Source organism: Schistocerca nitens, chromosome 4 (genome assembly GCF_023898315.1).
Source record: "Schistocerca nitens isolate TAMUIC-IGC-003100 chromosome 4, iqSchNite1.1, whole genome shotgun sequence".
NCBI lineage: Eukaryota > Metazoa > Arthropoda > Insecta > Orthoptera > Acrididae > Schistocerca > Schistocerca nitens.
In genome coordinates, this window is record NC_064617.1 from 342911877 (window position 1) to 342931051 (window position 19175).

Genomic DNA, 19175 nt, shown 5'->3' on the forward strand with positions numbered 1-19175 from the left:
GGAGTAGGTATAGGACTAGATATTGAATTATGAGCTCAGAGAAGTGCTGCTAGGATTGTAAAAGATCAGCACAGCCCATACAAAAGTGTAATGAAAATGGTCAAAGAACTTAAATTCGAATATCTATAGAAATAGCACTGTTTTTCTTACAAAAACATTTTACTTAGCTTTAGAGAACTGGTGTTCAAGGACAGTTGTGTGATGATCCTGCTGACTCTTCTATATGTCTTGCACAGGGATCATACAAATAAGGTGGTTCAAGAATGAGCTCATACAGTGGCTTACAGACAATCATTTTTCTTTGTTCCATACATATATGCAATAGGGCAGGTCTTGTGGAGTATATATGTATATGTTAGATGTACTTTTAATTTGTTACCTTCATCTATTGAATAGTTTAAGCTCCAGTTATGGGTAGTAATTGAGTTAAAAACTTCACTAATCACCCTAAGAAGATGGTATCTGTTCTTTCTGACATGTCATTCATATATATAAGGCTTACTGGCCAGTAATCTTCTTCAGTGCATATGCCCTCACATTGCCCGAACTCTGACAGGAATTGGAAGATTGGCTGCCACGAGTAATGAGCATAGTGGGCAGGGGCACTACAAATGTAGTGTGTGAACAGTAATTTGGAAGTGTGGGTCTCTCGGGGAGAGTGCCACAGATAAGTCCCTGCAGTTGCACTGTCCTCTGTGTCCTTGGTGGCTCAGTCAGACAGACCGTCTGCCATGAAAGCAGGAGACCCCGGGTTCGAGTCCCGGTCAGGGCACACATTTTTAACTCTCTCTGTCAATATTTATCAACACCTGTAAGCAGCTAAAAATCTGAATTTCATTGTAATTTCATTTACTAATCATCTGTCACGTGATGCTCTTCGCGATAACTTTTACCTTGATTACTTTCTCACAGACGCTTTCTTGTATTTTGTTGATGCAGTGGACCTGCTATGCAGTGCCATTCATTGTACTGTGTGACTTCTTCTCCATCTGCGGAGGGTCTATGCCTTTTAGCTACAATATCGTGTATCCAGTTTTCATGAACTCTTCTGTATTTTGCTTCTCTCATAAAGCAGTTAAAATGTCAGGTGTACAGCTACTATTCACCTACTTTTTCACAGCCAAGCTTATGACAGAAGCTCTCAGCATGTTACTTCTGAAGTATGTGGCAGATTACAGAACATCCTTTATTTATTTCTGGATGTTGACGTTGTCAACAGCCACTCTTTTTCTGATACTTTTGCGACACCTCCAAGCTGCAAAGCCAATGTATAAGTGACCCTCCATGACAGATAGAGACACATGATCACTGCCATGCATTACAGAAGCTCTGTGCTCACATTTCTCTCCCCACATATGTACATAGCTTAAGCAAATGTGTGCACTGTGGGAAGTTCTCTCTATAATACTTACCTAAAGATATCACAGATCTCCATTCTTTCTTAATGTAAGTTGTTCAGATTAACAACAAATATTGATTTAAACACTAAATTGTTTCCTTTATTAAATCTAGTACAAGTGTTGTCCCAAAGTACCTGGCCTGACCAAGAGATGCCAGTCATTGTTGGCAGCCATGAATAGTGAACGTTGTGAGTGAACTTATGGAAATGGGGAAAATTGGTCATTGTTATGAGATACTCCTTTTTTTTAAAAAAAAAAAAAAAACCAAAGAGAGAGAGAGAGAGAGAGAGAGAGAGAGAGGCCTCAGTGTGAACCATTATTAAAGCTGAGCTGGATTCTAGTTTGGGAGAGTCTGCTCCTTTGTTCACAACAGTAAAATATTGGATAGTTGAGTTTAAATGAGGCTGTATGAGCTGACAAGATGAGCATCACAGTGGTCGAGGTGACAGCACCAGAAATAGTGATGAAAATCCACAAAGTGATACTGGATGATCGTTGACTGAAAGTGCACGAGCTAGCAGACATAGTAGGCATTTCGAAAAGTGCAGTACATTGCATATTATCTGAAAATTTGGACATGAGAAAACTGTGTGCAAGGTTTGTGCCATGTTTGCTCACACTCGAACAAAAACAGTGTCATGAATGTGTTTGAATTGAGTGTTTAGCGAATTTTTGCAGCAACAAACCTGATTTTTTGTGCCATTTCATAACCATGGATGAAACAATGGTCCACCACTTCACTCCTGAGACAAAAGAACAATCAAAACAATGGACATAAATTGGAGAACCAACTCCAAAGAAGGAGATGCTGTTGGTTTTTTGGGATGCATGTGGGACTTTCTTTAAAAAGGGAAAAACTATCAACAGCGATTATTATGCAAACCTATTGCACCATCTCACAAGTTGTTATCACATTGGGCAAAACGAATGAATTAAAGTTTGAATTGCTACCTCATGTATCCTATTCACCAGATTTAGCCCCCTTGGATTATTTTCTGTTCCCAAACTTGAAAAAATGGCTTGGAGGTCAAAGATTTTCAACAAATGAAGAGGTGATGTTGGCAGGTAATGGCTTTTTGAGGAGTTAGACAGTTCTCATTATAAAAAGGGTACCAAACTTACTGAACATCATTGGGAAAAGTGTGTAGAGCTGAAAGGAGATTATGTTGAAAAATAAATACTTTTCCTCCAAAATTTTTGTGTTTTCTTTGTTGGGTCAGCTACTTATGGGACCCCCTCATAAATGACTTTCTCATTACATATTTTGCTGCATTGTTATTAACAGCCAGTTACTTTGCTTATACGTCATTCCACCATCATAAGAAATCCACATGAAGCATTTGTCATAATTGGTCAGACTCCACCATTATTACATTATTTCTAGTCAAATGTAATTCCAATTGATTAGTCTGGAAAGGTTTCAACCATTATTTACTATAAGGACTTACACTCTCATTTCCACAAAGTCAGTCAAATATGTTCAGATTCAAAGAATGAATATCACACATTTAAGTCTATGTACTTAGAATTATTTTGGAGAATGCTTTGTTAATGAGTCTTATAGTCACTTTACAGCTTCGTGTCTGTGTACTAGCAATGGTTACACCTTATTCTCTGGGCAGTGTGTATATACATTGTATTATTTTTTATGTAATTGTTTCTCCATTTTCTCTTGCATACGAAAGCGGTTCTGGTCATTCTTTCCATAGATTCATCTGAGCACAGATAAGATGATTCCTTCTATGAGGTTGCCTAGCCTTCATCTCTCCCCTATCTACATAAAATCCAGATACACCTCATTTTATAAATTTTTTGAACTTATGCAGAGTCTCTGACTAATCCCCTTATACCTGCCAAAATCAAAGTCTGTCCATAGCCTAGTGACCTCATGCAGCTAATTAAAACATTAGAAACTTAACTGCTTGTTTCATTTGTATCCTTTTTCTTAAGCTTCTCATAATGCTGTCTCTAACATACATATTACTGAAGTATTTAATAAAAAGATTTACTTTCATACACATGTCTTTAAGGTTTGTTTTTTCAATAACATATTCCTTGTTACTACATTATAATATATAATATTTTTCTTTGTCCTTTATTATTCACGTGGTTACACTCTGCTTTCTTTAAAAACCGTGCAGAAATACTGAGGGTTGACATACATTTTCGTTAATTTTCTTTCATTTATGTGTACAAATAATCGGAAAATTCAAGGTGGAAAATTAACAATCTTATTGAAAAGAGTAGACTGCTATTCTCCATGTAGTGAAGATGTTGGGTCACAGTCAGGCACAACAAAAAGTTGCTAAAATCTCTGAAGGACACCTCATACACACATGGCCATTGTCTCTGGCTGCCTAGGCCAGACTGTGAGCAGCTGCATGGTTGATGATGGGAGAAGCAATCTGGATGGTGGAGGTAAGTAGGAAGCTGGGGCAGGGAGGGGAAGGATAGCAGAGTGGAGGTGGGAGACAGTAAAGTGCTGGTTGTGGGAGCATACAGGGATGTGGTGGGCATAGGGTTAGAGCACCTAGGTGCAGTTGATAGGTTAGACTGAGGCTGGGTGGGGAGGGGGGAGGGGGGGGGGGGGGAAGAAATCAGTGAAGGATAGAAGTAAACAGGCCATGGGTGCATTGGTGGAACAGAAGGCTGTGTACAGCATGAGTGGGAGCCAGCAAGGGACGAGGTGGGTGAAGGACAGTGACTAATGAAGGTAGAAGCTATGGAGTTTTTGGGAATGTAGTATACATTCCAAGGATAGTTTCCACCTGCACAGTTCAGAAAAGCTGGTGTTGATAGGAAGAACACAGATGGCGCAGGATTGAAGCAGTCATCGAAGTGAAGAATGAATGTTGTGTTGGGCACCATGCTTACCAATTGGGTGGTCCAGCTGTCTTTTGGCCAGTTTGTCAGTGACCATTCATGCAGATAGACAGCTTGTTGGTCGTCATGCCCACATAGAATGCACTATGGTGGTTGCAGCTTAGTGTGGAGATTATTTGACTGCTTTCACAGTTTGCCCTGATTTTGACAGGATAGGTGATGCTTGTGATCTATTGCAGTGTGTCCTGCTCACTTGTTTACCAATCTTTCTGTTGTGCCCGTCTGTGACTCAATATTGCCACTATATGGTGAGTAGCAATCCATCCTTTTCATAAGATTGTTATTAATCTTTTTAATAATTACAATATACAGATCCTTTACTCAACTGTCATGCAGTTCTTCCATTTTATGGTAAAAGATGTAGTAAATGAATAACTATTGCATTTCACATAAATCTTTTGTGCACTAGTGGACTCTTATCAGAGATAAAAAGAGGGTTTTTTTGCCAACTTCATTCCTCATTTGTTAAAACAGTTATTAGCATTTTTTTATCAGTGTAATGCTAATGCCATCTATTGTAGCATCAGCCAAACAGTTTGCATGCCTTGCTATCCCATTTTCACATACGTGTTAGTACATCACATTTTGCTTTAGGGGCAGTATTAGCAACCTTCCTGTATCCTCCATTTAACTGATACCAATAACATGTGCATTCTGTCACAATATAAATGACCTTCTCATCTACTATGTGCCAAAAAGAAATCTGTCCGTACATCATATATGTGGTACTCCACAACTTATTCATAATATCTCAGCTTGTCCTGTGGAAACAAATTGTAATTACTCCATGTGATATAGATAAGAGAAGGGTTATAGCAAAATTAGCCTATGAATATGTAAAGAGAAAAGATAGCACTGGTGCTTCTGTTGGAGAAGAATGAAGTGAAAGGTAAGTATTGGTGCATCATGATTGAAGGAAGAAAGAAGACAGACCCGAAAGACAGATTCCCATCCCAATTACAGAATAGCCTTGTCCCAGCTTCACTCATACAGGCCCCAAAAATTGATTCTAACTCTTCCCTGTGGACAGCCAATAGATAACGGGTAGCCACATGTCATACATCATTTAGTTATATTTGTGAGTCTAAATGTCAATGTCAATCACATCATTTCAGCCCTGTGAAATGTGTGTACACACATAATTACCCAACTTATTTTGTCAATGTCATAAGTACATCTGTATTTAATGACTTATATTGTCTAACCTGACCCTATAAAAGATATAAGAAATCTAGCTATTGCTTATATGATCATTTCAGACCGTGAAATGTATGTCCATACATAATTACCCAACTTATTTTGTCAATGTCATAAGTACATCTGTATTTAATGACTTATATTGTCTACCCTGACCTTATAAAAGATATAAGAAATCTAACTATTGCTTATATGGGGGAAAGTCCTGTGTATACAAAGGTCCACCATTCATATTGTAACAAAAGCCTATAAAAATTTCATTTTTATTGTAGTCATATGTTGGAGCACTTCATTTGAATCTTTACACCATAGCAAAGATTTATGTTGATCTACTCAAATGACAAATAAACATATTTCTTTCTTTATTTTTTTTAAAGCCTGGCTATTCTCTGCTTTTATTACTTTTTTATAGTTTCCATCTATGAGAGAGTAGTCTAAATGTCCTTGGGAAAAAAATAATTTGTGCTTTTTCTCAATCTAAACCTAAGATAGGATAGTAAATGTTGACTGTAGCTAAAAGACATAGGATAGCTGAAGAAGAGAAATTCCATCATGCTAAACTATGTATGAAGTAGTGAAGCAGTTGACTGGGATGCTGATGGATGACACACTGTAGAATTTTCTAAGTGTGCTGATTCTTCTTGGGATGTCATTTTCTTTGTCATATTAATATTACATAAATCTTTTTCTGCCCATATAACTACTTCTGATAATACTTTCCAGCATCAGGATCATATAATTAAACTACTCGTAATAACTTTACTTTCGTAGTAGACCTATTTCATTACCATCCAGTGATAAAGCAATGCTTCTTCTCCAGTGATTGTCTTTAATTTCGGTAATCTAACAACTGATTTCTGACTACTGAAGCTACTGACATTTCGTTCATCACATAGTTCAAAATCTCTGATTTAGCTTTGATTAACCACTAAATAAATTAGTAATATAGTGCTTCAGATAAGTAAATGAAGATAACAGTTATAAAGAAAATATTTTTGTAACCCTTATACAAACAAAAAAAGTACGCACAGCAGTGTTCCAGGTTAAGCGAGACACTGCATCCATAATGATCAATGCTGTCCCCTAGATTAACTATTGCACCTCTTCCCAGGTTCTAAGAATAGATAAACCTTAAGTCTTTACTTTCAGCCTTTCTCTTAAGTGATATACTTCTTACTAGTAAATGCAGTGCAGCCATGTCGGGTAGGACGTATGACACATCACTGTGCCCTGTACCAATAAACTTTTCTCCTTCAAATGATGATAACTGACAGAATACATTATGTAATATGCATTCATGGCTTAATACTCTATACAAATATTCACTAATGTTCACATATTTGTTACAATAATGCTTAAAGACATTAAATATCTTAACGTTTCAACTAGTAGTCAAACTTCCCTGACACACAGAGCATTCAAAGCTTAATTCCTCCTCTGAATATTCATTACTGTTTAAATGTTTTTCATAATCAACCTTATGGTTATACTCACTAGGATGCAGAAATTCCTTTTGGTTCTGTGCAGTATTGCCCACAAAATTAGGTGTAGAGCTCGCAGGCTCAGCTTTTTGTTGTACCTGTTGTTCAACTAACTTTCTTAAATGTTTGTTCAAACTAGACAAAGCATTTGGGACACCAATTACTCCACCACAGTCTCTACTCTGGTCTAATACTTGTATTCAGTTTTGAGTCTCTGATATTTGATTATGTATATCTTCAAACACCTGGGTGGTTACATCCTCTCTATTTTTCATCTTACCATTTATCTCTTTAAACTGGTCTTGAATTTCTTTCCTGACTAAACCACATTGTTTTTCCATTTCGAGTTTTAACTTCTTAATGTTTCTTCTATTTTACAAATTCTGTCTACTTTTATAGTTACCTCATATAATGCTTGTCTGTGGGTACTTCTATTATTAGATGTTTTGTCTAATTTATTTACTTTTTCTGCTTGAATTTTAACAAAGTTGGACAGCTCACTTTTTGTTTTTAGTTTTTCTAATACACATATCAAAAAAAGTTTTGTATCACCCCGGTTCCCAGAACTCCTGAAGATAGACATTGACTGTGGACATTGTATCGCAGACACAGTCCCTTTGACTGTTCAGAGATGTCACTAAACCCACCCAAAGATGTAAACAACCATACATGAGAAGCACTTATTAGACAGAGGGGGTTCAACAGCCGATCAGTTCTAGGCATTCCAACAGGAAGGAGTTACATGGCTCGTGTTGTCTGTAGTTGAACCATGCCTAGATGGTCAATACGGTGGTTCGATCATGTCAACATTGTTACTTTGTGCCAGGAAGGGCTCTCAACAAGGGAAGTTTCCAGGCACCTCTGAGTGAACTGAAGCAATGTTTTTCGGACATGGAGGAGATACAGAGAGACAGAAACTGTTGATGACATGCCTCACTCAGGACGCTCAGGACTACTACTGCAGTGGATGACCGCTGCCTATAGATTATGGCTCGGAGGAACCCTGACAGCAATGCTACCATGTTCAATAATGCTTTTCATGCAGTCACACGATGTTTATGACTCAATCTGTGCGCAATAGGCTACATGATGTGCAGCTTCACTCCCAATGTCAATGGCGAGTCATCTTTGCAGCCATGACACCATGCAGCACTGTACAGATGGGCCCAACAACATGCCAAATGGACCGCTCAGGATTGGCATAATGTTCTCTTCACTGATGAGTGTTGCATATGCATTCGACCAGACAATCATCAGAGACATGTTTGAAGGAAACCCAGTTAGGCTTAATGCCTTAGACACCCTGTCCAGCAAGTGCAGCAAGGTGGAGGTTTCCTTCTGTTTTGGGGTCGCGTTGTGTGAGGCCAATGTATGCCGTTGGTGGTCATGGAAGGCGCCATAACAGCTGTACAATATGTGAATGTCATCCTCCGATCGACAGTGCAACCATATCGGCAGCATATTGGTGAGGCATTCATCTTCATAGACAACAATTAATGCCCCCATCATGCACATTTTGTGAATGACTTCCTTCAGGATAACGACATTACTTGAATAAAGTGGCCAGCAACTTCTCCAGACCTGAACACTATCGAACACACCTGGGATAGATTGAAAAGGACTGTTTACGGACAATGTGATCCATCAACCACTCTGAGGGATTTATGCATAATCGCCGTTGAGAAGTGGGACAATCTGGAGCAATGGTGCCTTGATGAACTTGTGGATAGTATGCCATGATGAATACAGGCATGCACCAATGCAAGAGGACATGCTACTGGGTATTAGAGGTACTGGTGTGTACAGCAATCTGAACCACCACTTCTCAAGGTCTCACTGTTTGGTGGTACAACATGCAATGTGTGGTTTTCATGAGCATTAAAAAGGGGTGGAAATGATGTTTATGTTGATCTCTATTCCAATTTTCTGTACAGGTTCCATAACTCTTGGAACTGAGGTGATGCAAAACTTTTTTTGATATGTGTATTTTGGCTACGTTGTTTTTCACCTTGTGCATGGTAACAGGCATATAGTTATAACAGCTATATATACACTCAAGAACAATGAAATCTTTTGATTCTGTTTAGATACTAACACAAAGAAGCAACAGAACATGTATCTACAGCACTTCACAGACAAATCAGTAAAAAGAATCTTAGTCTGAGTCTTTTTATACCTCACCTAATCGGTTGCTCATCAAACTCTACAGTTTTGCTGATATCTTTTGCATGAGGTTGGTGTCATAGCAATGAGCCTATTGTGTGCTCACTGCGTAATCAGCTGACCAGATGCTATGCTATGAAGTGATCCTGCACTGCCATCACAATGGTTTACTGTTGCTGTTGCCATTGGAACTTGCAGCTGCACTTGTAGGCTCAGAATCAGAATGCGAAAACCTTAGTTTCAGCGTATTGTTCCTTGACTCATTTTAATGGTTGTTTCAACATGTAAATGTTTGTTATTGACATGGTTGATATGGACAGGTAATCTCATTTATCCCATCTGTTGTCATAATTCACACTCTTGGTTTTTACCAAATCACAAAATTACTTTTTCTCAAATATTCTCAAATATTGTGATTACATTGGGTGACACTACAGTATATGCTCACCTACATCTTCTTTGTTGTTTACTTGGGTTGCTCCCGGTAATGTTGTATCTTTTTCCATTATTTCTTGAAATTTTTTAATCATTATTATCACTAATGCTCTGTCCTAAGGCTTCTCGTTTCTGGACATAGGTCACACAAATGCATGCACAGTGGGAAATTGTTTCTATGATACTTATCTAAAGAATGTTTTCCCATGAATGCCTTTCATTGGTTTAATAGGAAGAAGTGAAACATATGGTTACATTTAAAAACTTGTTACACTCCAATACTTTTACATGTACTTTCATTCTAAATCCAATGCTATCTGTATGTTCTTTGTTCTCATATAAAATTGTAAATAATATCCTCCTGTTCTTTGTCGTTACTGTACAACTTTTCTATTAAAATAGTGCCTCTAATAATACTGTGGCTGAAACTGTCAATATAATTTTTCACTTTAGACTAAAATCATCCAGACTACTGTTGTGACTGCTGTTACTTTTACATTAGTCTATGGTTTTCAAGGGAATTTTAATAGCAAGAGATTATGGTTTGTCCAATACATGTACAATCAATTAATAGTCTTCAAAATATGCCTGTCTCACATCAGTACACCTCATCTTACATTGGTACACCACTACCAGAAACTTTTTTAAGCTTCGTAAGCCCATTGCAGTTAACAAGCATGAGGCTGTTGAGGCAACTCATTTAAGCATATGAATTATTTCATTTACTAGTACCTCAAAATTATGTCATTCTTCACTCATTGTAAGTTTCACAGGTCATATTAACAGTTTGCTTTGCAGAGCTGTTCAGTTTAATCCTAAGTTTACTGAAACAGTTCTGCAGCATGGCTCAGCAGCAAGTGAACCAGGTCCCCTAGATCATGTGATATCCCCCACCATTAATCCCAGCATAAAGATAACCATTCACTCCTTCCAAATGACCAGGAAATCAGTTACACTAGTTCTGAGACAGACTCTGAAAGTAGTGTGTAGTTTACTAAGCTTTGAGACTGTTTTGCTCAGTACACTAAGCTCTGTAGTGGTGCTTGAATGAAGTGTTCATCACCCGATGATTGAAAAGTGTTGCATCTTCATTAATTCTGGATTGTTCTATGAAAATTAGGAATATACTTATGCCATTGCTACAGAAGATAAATATACAGTATGGCAACATGGTTGTTGAGTTATTATGCCAATATTTTCTTATTTCATATACAGTCACTTTATTAATTTTTTTATCACTTACAAATACATGATTAAAGTACATGTATATAGGGTGTTAAAAAAGGTACTGCCAAACTTTTAGGAAACATTCCTCACACACAAATAAAGAAAAGATGTTATGTGGACATGTGTCCGGAAACGCTTAATTTCCATGTTAGAGCTCATTTTAGTTTCGTCCACCTACGCTCAATGGAGCACATTATCATGATTTCATATGGGATACTCTGCCTGTGCTGCTAGAACATGTGCCTTTACATGTACGACACAACATGTGGGTCATGCGCGATGGAGCTCCTGCACATTTCAGTTGAAGTGTTCGTACGCTTCTCAACAACAGATTCAGTGACCGATGGATTGGTAGAGGTGGACCAATTCCATGGCCTCCACACTCTCCTGACCTCAACCCTCTTGACTTTCATTTATGGGGGAATTTGAAAGCTCTTGTCTATGCAACCCCGGTACCAAATGTAGAGACTCTTCATGCTCGTACTGTGGATGGCTGTGATACAATACGACATTCTCCAGGGCTGCATCAGCACATCATGGATTCCATGCGATGGAGGGTGGATGCATATATCCTCACTAACAGAGGACATTTTGAACATCTCCTGTAACAAAGTGTTTGAAGTCACGCTGGTACATTCTGTTGCTGTGTGTTTCCATTCCATGATTAATGTGAATGGAAGAGAAGTAATAAAATGAGCTCTAACATGGAAAGTAAGCATTTCCGGACACATCTCCACATAACATATTTTCTTTCTTTGTGTGTGAGGAATGTTTCCTGAAAGTTTGGCTGTACCTTTTTGTAACACCCTGTATACTAGCAACCCATTTTACTGTTGTGAGAAATATACTCTCCCAAAAATCTACATTTTTGGGTTTAGTGAAGTACATTTGTTGGTTACTTTTGGAACTGATGGTTATTTTTACAAATGCATGTATTCCTATTTAGTAAAATGTACTAGTTATCATTGTTTGTAGGAAACAGCAAGACCAAAATTGAAGACAATAACCATTACAAGTGACAAGCAGTTTTCATGGGTGAAGGACCTGAAGCAGTGCGTAGAAGGTGGAGAGCATGATATACTTATAATTTCAGAAGATAAGATATCAAATGGTGTAGTGGGTTTAGTCAACTGCCTTAGAAAAGAACCTGGAGGGGAGAAAATCAGGTAAGTAGGGAGAACAAATATAAATGAATTTTACTGATGTGGACACTGTGTATTCCAATAACAGAAAATGTTTTCAAAGGAACAACTCCTGAGGAGATCATTAAAATTATCATTTTACTAAGAAACAGCAATTCTTTTGGCTATGATGATGTTTCCTGTGGGGCATTAAAATATTGTACCATGTTGGTAGGACCACTTTTAAGCTTCTTTGTGATCAGTCAGTGACTCAACACAGAGTTGCTTAATGACATATGATCTAGTGATGTCCATTTAGAAAAATGAAGTAAGCAAATAATATCCAATTAGATACTCATTTTACTCTATCCAGGCTTTTCACAATGTTTCGATGATGTGGCCTACAATAGATTACTGTGTCATTTTTCAAAATGAAATGTTTTAATTTCTTCTCAGTTAAGCTTTCATAAAGACTGTAAGTAATACACTCACCCGAAAAGATATGTGACATTAAAAATGAAATTATGTTAGAAATAAGTAACAAAAACAATGTTGATGTACTTGTATTTAGTGATGTTGCCAGAGTCTCCGATTCTGTGGACAATTGACTTCTACTTGGGAGGCTAAAATTTTATGCCTTTAATGGTATCCCCCTTACAAGTGTTTGTATCTATATGACAGAAAGCGGGGTATTCCACCGAAGATGTATACCACAAGACTAAAAGTAAACTGAGGATGAGGGAACATAAAATATGAGAACATGGAAAGTTTGGTGTTGAGTTTACTTATATTTTCCACTTACATTACCTAACAGTGGTTTAAGAGACAATTAAAAACCTGTGGTATTTTCTGGTGGAACAAGCATAATAATCAATGGTTTAAGCCAATGGTTTGCTCAAGAGCCAATACTAATATTGTGGGGCAGCATCTCGGGCTGCATGTATTCTGATGTTACTATTAATTGGTAACCTACATAAATCAGTATGTTATTAGCCCCCAGTAGACTGACTATAGTGAGGATGCAACTGTTGGCCACCGGCCCCAAAGTACTGTTAAACGTCTGCACCGTTTGGAACACTGTGTGTCAACTGTTTCAGATTGCTGCCACCCACAGCAACCCTAAAGTTGTGACACAGTAATTGCTTGACGAAGTGTTGTGTTGTGTGTGTGAGCAGGTTATTAAGTGTTTAATAACAGTAATTGCACTTATATCTAAATGCATTACATAATATGATACATGACCAGAAATGTTTAGTAACTGTTTTGATGTCACTTTTTCTACAATATATATATTCCTTGCTACAAAGCAGTACCACATTTGATGATGACTGTCTCTGTAATGCACATTCACTAATCCATGTTATGTGTCAAAATTTATACCATAACAGCTGATCAACATGAGGCACACTTAGTTGTCAGGACTAGAAGATAAAGTGTAAAACATTTCCCCCTCTCACGTCCTTTAGCTTAGAGGGAAAGACGAAAGGATGTGGGTTTTAAGGGAGAGGGTAAGGAGTCATTCCAATCCGGGGAGCGGAAAGACTTACCTTAGGGGGAAAAAAGGACGGGTATACTCTCGCACACACACACATATCCATCCACATATATACAGACACAAGCAGACATATTTAAAGACAAAGAGTTTGGGCAGAGATGTCAGTCGAGGCAGAAGTGCAGAGGCAAAGATGATGTTGAATGACAGGTGAGGTATGAGTGGCGGCAACTTGAAATTAGCGGAGATTGAGGCGTGGTGGGTAACGGGAAGAGAGGATATATTGAAGAGCAAGTTCCCATCTCCGGAGTTCGGATAGGTTGGTGTTGGTGGGAAGTATCCAGATGACCCGGATGGTGTAACACAGTGCCAAGATGTGCTGGCCGTGCACCAAGGCATGTTTAGCCACAGGGTGATCCTCATTACCAACAAACACTGTCTGCCTGTGTCCATTCATGCGAATGGACAGTTTGTTGCTGGTCATTCCCACATAGAATGCGTCACAGTGTAGGCAGGTCAGTTGGTAGATCACGTGGGTGCTTTCACACGTGGCTCTGCCTTTGATCGTGTACACCTTCCGGGTTACAGGACTGGAGTAGGTGGTGGTGGGAGGGTGCATGGGACAGGTTTTACACCGGGGGCGGTTTCAAGGATAGGAGCCAGAGGGTAGGGAAGGTGGTTTGGGGATTTCATAGGGATGAACTAACAGGTTAGGAAGGTTAGGTGGACGGCGGAAAGACACTCTTGGTGGAGTGGGGAGGATTTCATGAAGGATGGATCTCATTTCAGGGCAGGATTTGAGGAAGTCATATCCCTGCTGGAGAGCCACATTCAGAGTCTGGTCCAGTCCCGGAAAGTATCCTGTCACTAGTGGGGCACTTTTGTGGTTCTTCTGTGGGAGGTTCTGGGTTTGAGGTGATGAGGAAGTGGCTCTGGTTATTTGCTTCTGTACCAGGTCAGGAGGGTAGTTACGGGATGCGAAAGCTGTTGTCAGGTTGTTGGTGTAATGGTTCAGGGATTCCGGACTGGAGCAGATTCGTTTGCCACGAAGACCTAGGCTGTAGGGAAGGGACCGTTTGATGTGGAATGGGTGGCAGCTGTCATAATGCAGGTACTGTTGCTTGTTGGTGGGTTTGATGTGGACGGACGTGTGAAGCTGGCCATTGGACAGATGGAGGTCAATGTCAAGGAAAGTGGCATGGAATTTGGAGTAGGGCCAGGTGAATCTGATGGAACCAAAGGAGTTGAGGTTGGAGAGGAAATTCTGGAGTTCTTCTTCACTGTGAGTCCAGATCATGAAGATGTCATCAATAAATCTGTACCAAACTTTGGGTTGGCAGGCCTGGGTAACCAAGAAGGCATCCTCTAGGCGACTCATGAATAGGTTGGCGTACGAGGGGGCCATCCTGGTACCCATGGCTGTTCCCTTTAATTGTTGGTATGTCTGGCCTTCAAAAGTGAAGAAGTTGTGAGTCAGGATGAAGCTGGCTAAGGTAATGAGGAAAGAGGTTTTAGGTAGGGTGGCAGGTGATCAGCGTGAAAGGAAGTGCTCCATCGCAGCAAGGCCCTGGACGTGTGGAATATTTGTGTATAAGGAAGTGGCATCAATGGTTACAAGGATGGTTTCCGGGGGTAACAGATTGGGTAAGGATTCCAGGCGAGAAAGTGGTTCGTGTCTTTGATGAAGGATGGGAGACTGCATGTCATGGGTTGAAGGTGTTGATCTATGTAGGCAGAGATACACTCTGTGGGGGCTTGGTAACCAGCTACAATGGGGCGGCCGGGATGGTTGGGTTTATGAATTTTGGGAAGAAGGTAGAAGGTAGGGGTGCGCGGTGTCGGTGGGGTCAGGAGGTTGGTGGAGTCAGGTGAAAGGTTTTGTAGGGGGCCTAAGGTTCTGAGGATTCCTTGAAGCTCCGCCTGGACATCAGGAATGGGATTACCTTGGTAAACTTTGTATGTGGTGTTGTCTGAAAGCTGACGCAGTCCCTCAGACACATACTCCCGACGGTCAAGTACCACGGTCGTGGAACGCTTGTCCGCCGGAAGAATGACGATGGATCGGTCAGCCTTCTGATCACAGATAGCTTGGGCTTCAGCAGTGGTGATGTTGGGAGTAGGATTAAGGTTTTTTAAGAAGGATTGAGAGGCTAGGCTGGAAGGTTTGGAGAGGGTGATTTTGAGGAAGAAGAGGTGGGTCCCGCTGTAATGGAGGACAGAACTGTTCCAGGCAAGGTTGAATTTGGATAGTGTCTTGGGGAGTTGGATCATTAGGAGTAGGATTAGGATCATTTTTCTTCATGGCAAAGTGATACTTCCAGCAGAGAGTACGAGTGTAGGACAGTAAATCTTTGACGAGGGCTGTTTGGTTGAATCTGAGAGTGGGGCTGAAGGAGAGCCCTTTGGATAGGACAGAGGTTTCGGATTGGGAGAGAGGTTTGGAGGAAAGGTTAACTACTGATTTACGGTGTTGTGGTTCCAGATTGCGTTGATTGCATTGATGGATCTCCCATCTACTCAATTTCCCACTTCCAGCTCCACTCCCTATATATATATATATATATATATATATATATATATATATATATATATATATATATATATAGAGAGAGAGAGAGAGAGAGAGAGAGAGAGAGAGGGAAACCATTATTCCCCCTCCTCCCCCAAATGAACCATGGACCTTGCCGTTTGTGGGAGAGGCTTGCGTGCCTCAGCGATACAGATAGCCGTACTGTAGGTACTACCACAATGGAGGGGTATCTATTGAGAGGCCAGACAAATGTGTGGTTCCTGAAGAGGGGCAGCAGCCTTTTCAGTAGTTGCAAGGGCAACAGTCTGGATGATTGACTGATCTGGCCTTGTAACAATAACCAAAACGGCCTTGCTGTGCTGGTACTGTGAACGGCTGAAAGGAAGGGGAAACTACGGCCGTAATTTTTCCCGAGGGCATGCAGCTTTACTGTATGATTAAATGATGATGGCGTCCTCTTGGGTAAAATATTCAGGAGGTAAAATAGTCCCCCATTCGGATCTCCGGGTGGGGACTACTCAATAGGATGTCGTTGTCAGAAGGAAGAAAACTGGCGTTCTACGGATCGGAGCGTGGAATGTCAGATCCCTTAATCGGGCAGGTAGGTTAGAAAATTTAAAAAGCGAAATGGATAGGTTAAAGTTAGATATAGTGGGAATTAGTGAAGTTCGGTGGCAGGAGGAACAAGACTTCTGGTCAGGTGACTACAGGGTAATAAACACAAAATCAAATAGGGGTAATGCAGGAGTAGTTTTAATAATGAATAGGAAAATAGGAACGTGGGTAAGCTACTACAAACAGCATAGTGAACGCATTATTGTGGCCAAGATAGATATTAAGCCCACACCTACTACAGTAGTACAAGTTTATATGCCAACTAGGTCTGCAGATGACGAAGAAATTGAAGAAATGTATGATGAAATAAAAGAAATTATTCAGATAGTGAAGGGAGACGAAAATTAAAAATAGTCTTGGGGGAATGGAATTCGAGTGTAGGAAAAGGGAGAGAAGGAATCATAGTAGGTGAATATGGATTGGGGCTAAGAAATGAAAGAGGAAGCCGCCTGGTAAAATTTTGCACAGAGCACAACTTAATCATAGCTAACACTTGGTTTAAGAATCATGAAAGAAGGTTGTATACATGGAAGAACCCTGGAGATACTAAAAGGTATCAGATAGATTATATATTGGTAAGACAGAGATTTAGGAACCAGGTTTTAAATTGTATGACATTTCCAGGGGCAGATGTGGACTCTGACCACAATCTATTGGTTATGACCTGTAGATTAAAACTGAAGAAACTGCAAAAAGGTGGGAATTTATGGAGATGGGACCCGGATAAATTGAAAGAACCAGAGGTTGTACAGAGTTTCAGGGAGAGCTTAAGGGAACAATTGACAGGAATGGGGGAAAGAAATACAGTAGAAGAAAAATGGGTAGCTTTGAGGGATGAAGTAGTGAAGGCAGCAGAGGATCAAGTAGGTAAAAAGACGAGGACTAGTAGAAATCCTTGGGTAACAGAAGAAATATTGAATTTAATTGATGAAAGGAGAAAATATGAAAATGCAGTAAATGAAGCAGGCAAAAAGGAATACAAACGTCTCAAAAATGAGATCAACAGGAAGTGCAAAATGGCTAAGCAGGGATGGCTAGAGGACAAATGTAAGGATGTAGAGGCTTATCTCACTAGGGGTAAGATAGATACTGCCTACAGGAAAATTAAAGAGACCTTTGGAGAGAAGAGAACCACTTGTATGAATATCAAGAGCTCAGATGGAAACCCAGTTCTAAGCAAAGAAGGGAAAGCAGAAAGGTGGAAGGAGTATATAGAGGGTCTATATAAGGGCGATGTACTTGAGGACAATATTATGGAAATGGAAGAGGGTGTAGATGAAGATGAAATGGGTGATACGATACTGCGTGAAGAGTTTGACAGAGCACTGAAAGACCTGAGTCAAAACAAGGCCCTCGGAGTAGACAACATTCCATTGGAACTACTGACGGTCTCGGGAGAGCCAGTCCTGACAAAACTCTACCATCTGGTGAGCAAGATGTATGAAACAGGCGAAATACCCTCAGACTTCTAGAAGAATATAATAATTCCAATCCCAAAGAGAGCAGGTGTTGACAGATCTTTAAATTACCGAACAATCAGTTAATAAGCCACAGCTGCAAAATACTAACACGAATTCTTTACAGACGAATGGAAAAACTAGTAGAAGCCGACCTCGGGGAAGATCAGTTTGGATGCCGTAGAAATACTGGAACACGTGAGGCAATACTGACCTTACGACTTATCTTAGAAGAAAGATTAAGGAATGGCAAACCTACGTTTCTAGCATTTGTAGACTTAGAGAAAGCTTTTGACAATGTTGACTGGAATACTCTCTTTCAATTTCTAAAGGTGGCATGGGTAAAATACAGGGAGCGAAAGGCTATTTACAGTTTGTACAGAAACCAGATGGCAGTTGTGAGAGTCGAGGGACATGAAAGGGAAGCAGTGGTTGGGAAGGGAGTAAGACAGGGTTGTAGCCTCTTCCCGATGTTATTCAATCTGTATATTGAGCAAGCAGTAAAGGACACAAAAGAAAAATTCGGAGTAGGTATTAAAATCGATGGAGAAGAACTAAAAACTTTGAGGTTCGCCGATGACATTGTAATTCTGCCAGAGACAGCAAAGGACTTGGAAGAGCAGTTGAATGGAATGGACAGTGTCTTGAAATGAGGATATAAGATGAACATCAACAAAAGCAAAACGAGGATAATGGAATGCAGTCGAATTAAGTCGGTTGATGCTGAGGGAATTAGATTAGGAAATGAGACACTTAAAGTAGTAAAGGAGTTTTGCTATTTAGGGAGCAAAATAACTGATGATGGTTGAAGTAGAGAGGATATAAAATGTAGACTGGCAATCGCAAGGAAAGCGTTTCTGAAGAAGAGAAATTTGTTAACATCAAGTATAGATTTAAGTGGCAGGAAGTCATTTGTGAAAGTATTTGTATGGAGTGTAGCCATGTATGGAAGTGAAACATGGACGATAAATAGTTTGGACAAGAAGAGAATAGAAGTTTTCGAAATGTGGTGCTACAGAAGAATGCTGAAGATTAGATGGGTAGATCACATAACTAATGAGGAAGTATTGAATAGGATTGAAGAGAAGAGAAGTTTGTGGCACAACTTGACCAGAAGAAGGGATCGGTTGGTAGTACATGTTCTGAGGCATCAAGGGATCACCAATTTGGTACT

General features: G+C 39.8%; 1 protein-coding gene across 1 annotated transcript in view; it reads left to right on the forward strand.

Moving 5' to 3' along the window:
* Positions 1-19175, forward strand: part of LOC126252297 (fatty acid synthase-like) — a 338172-nt gene that overhangs the window by 201892 nt on the left and 117105 nt on the right. Inside the window, exon 19 of the mRNA XM_049953179.1 lies at positions 11762-11952. Within this exon, the coding sequence (XP_049809136.1) occupies positions 11762-11952 (191 nt within the window). The remainder of the gene's footprint in view (positions 1-11761; positions 11953-19175) is intronic.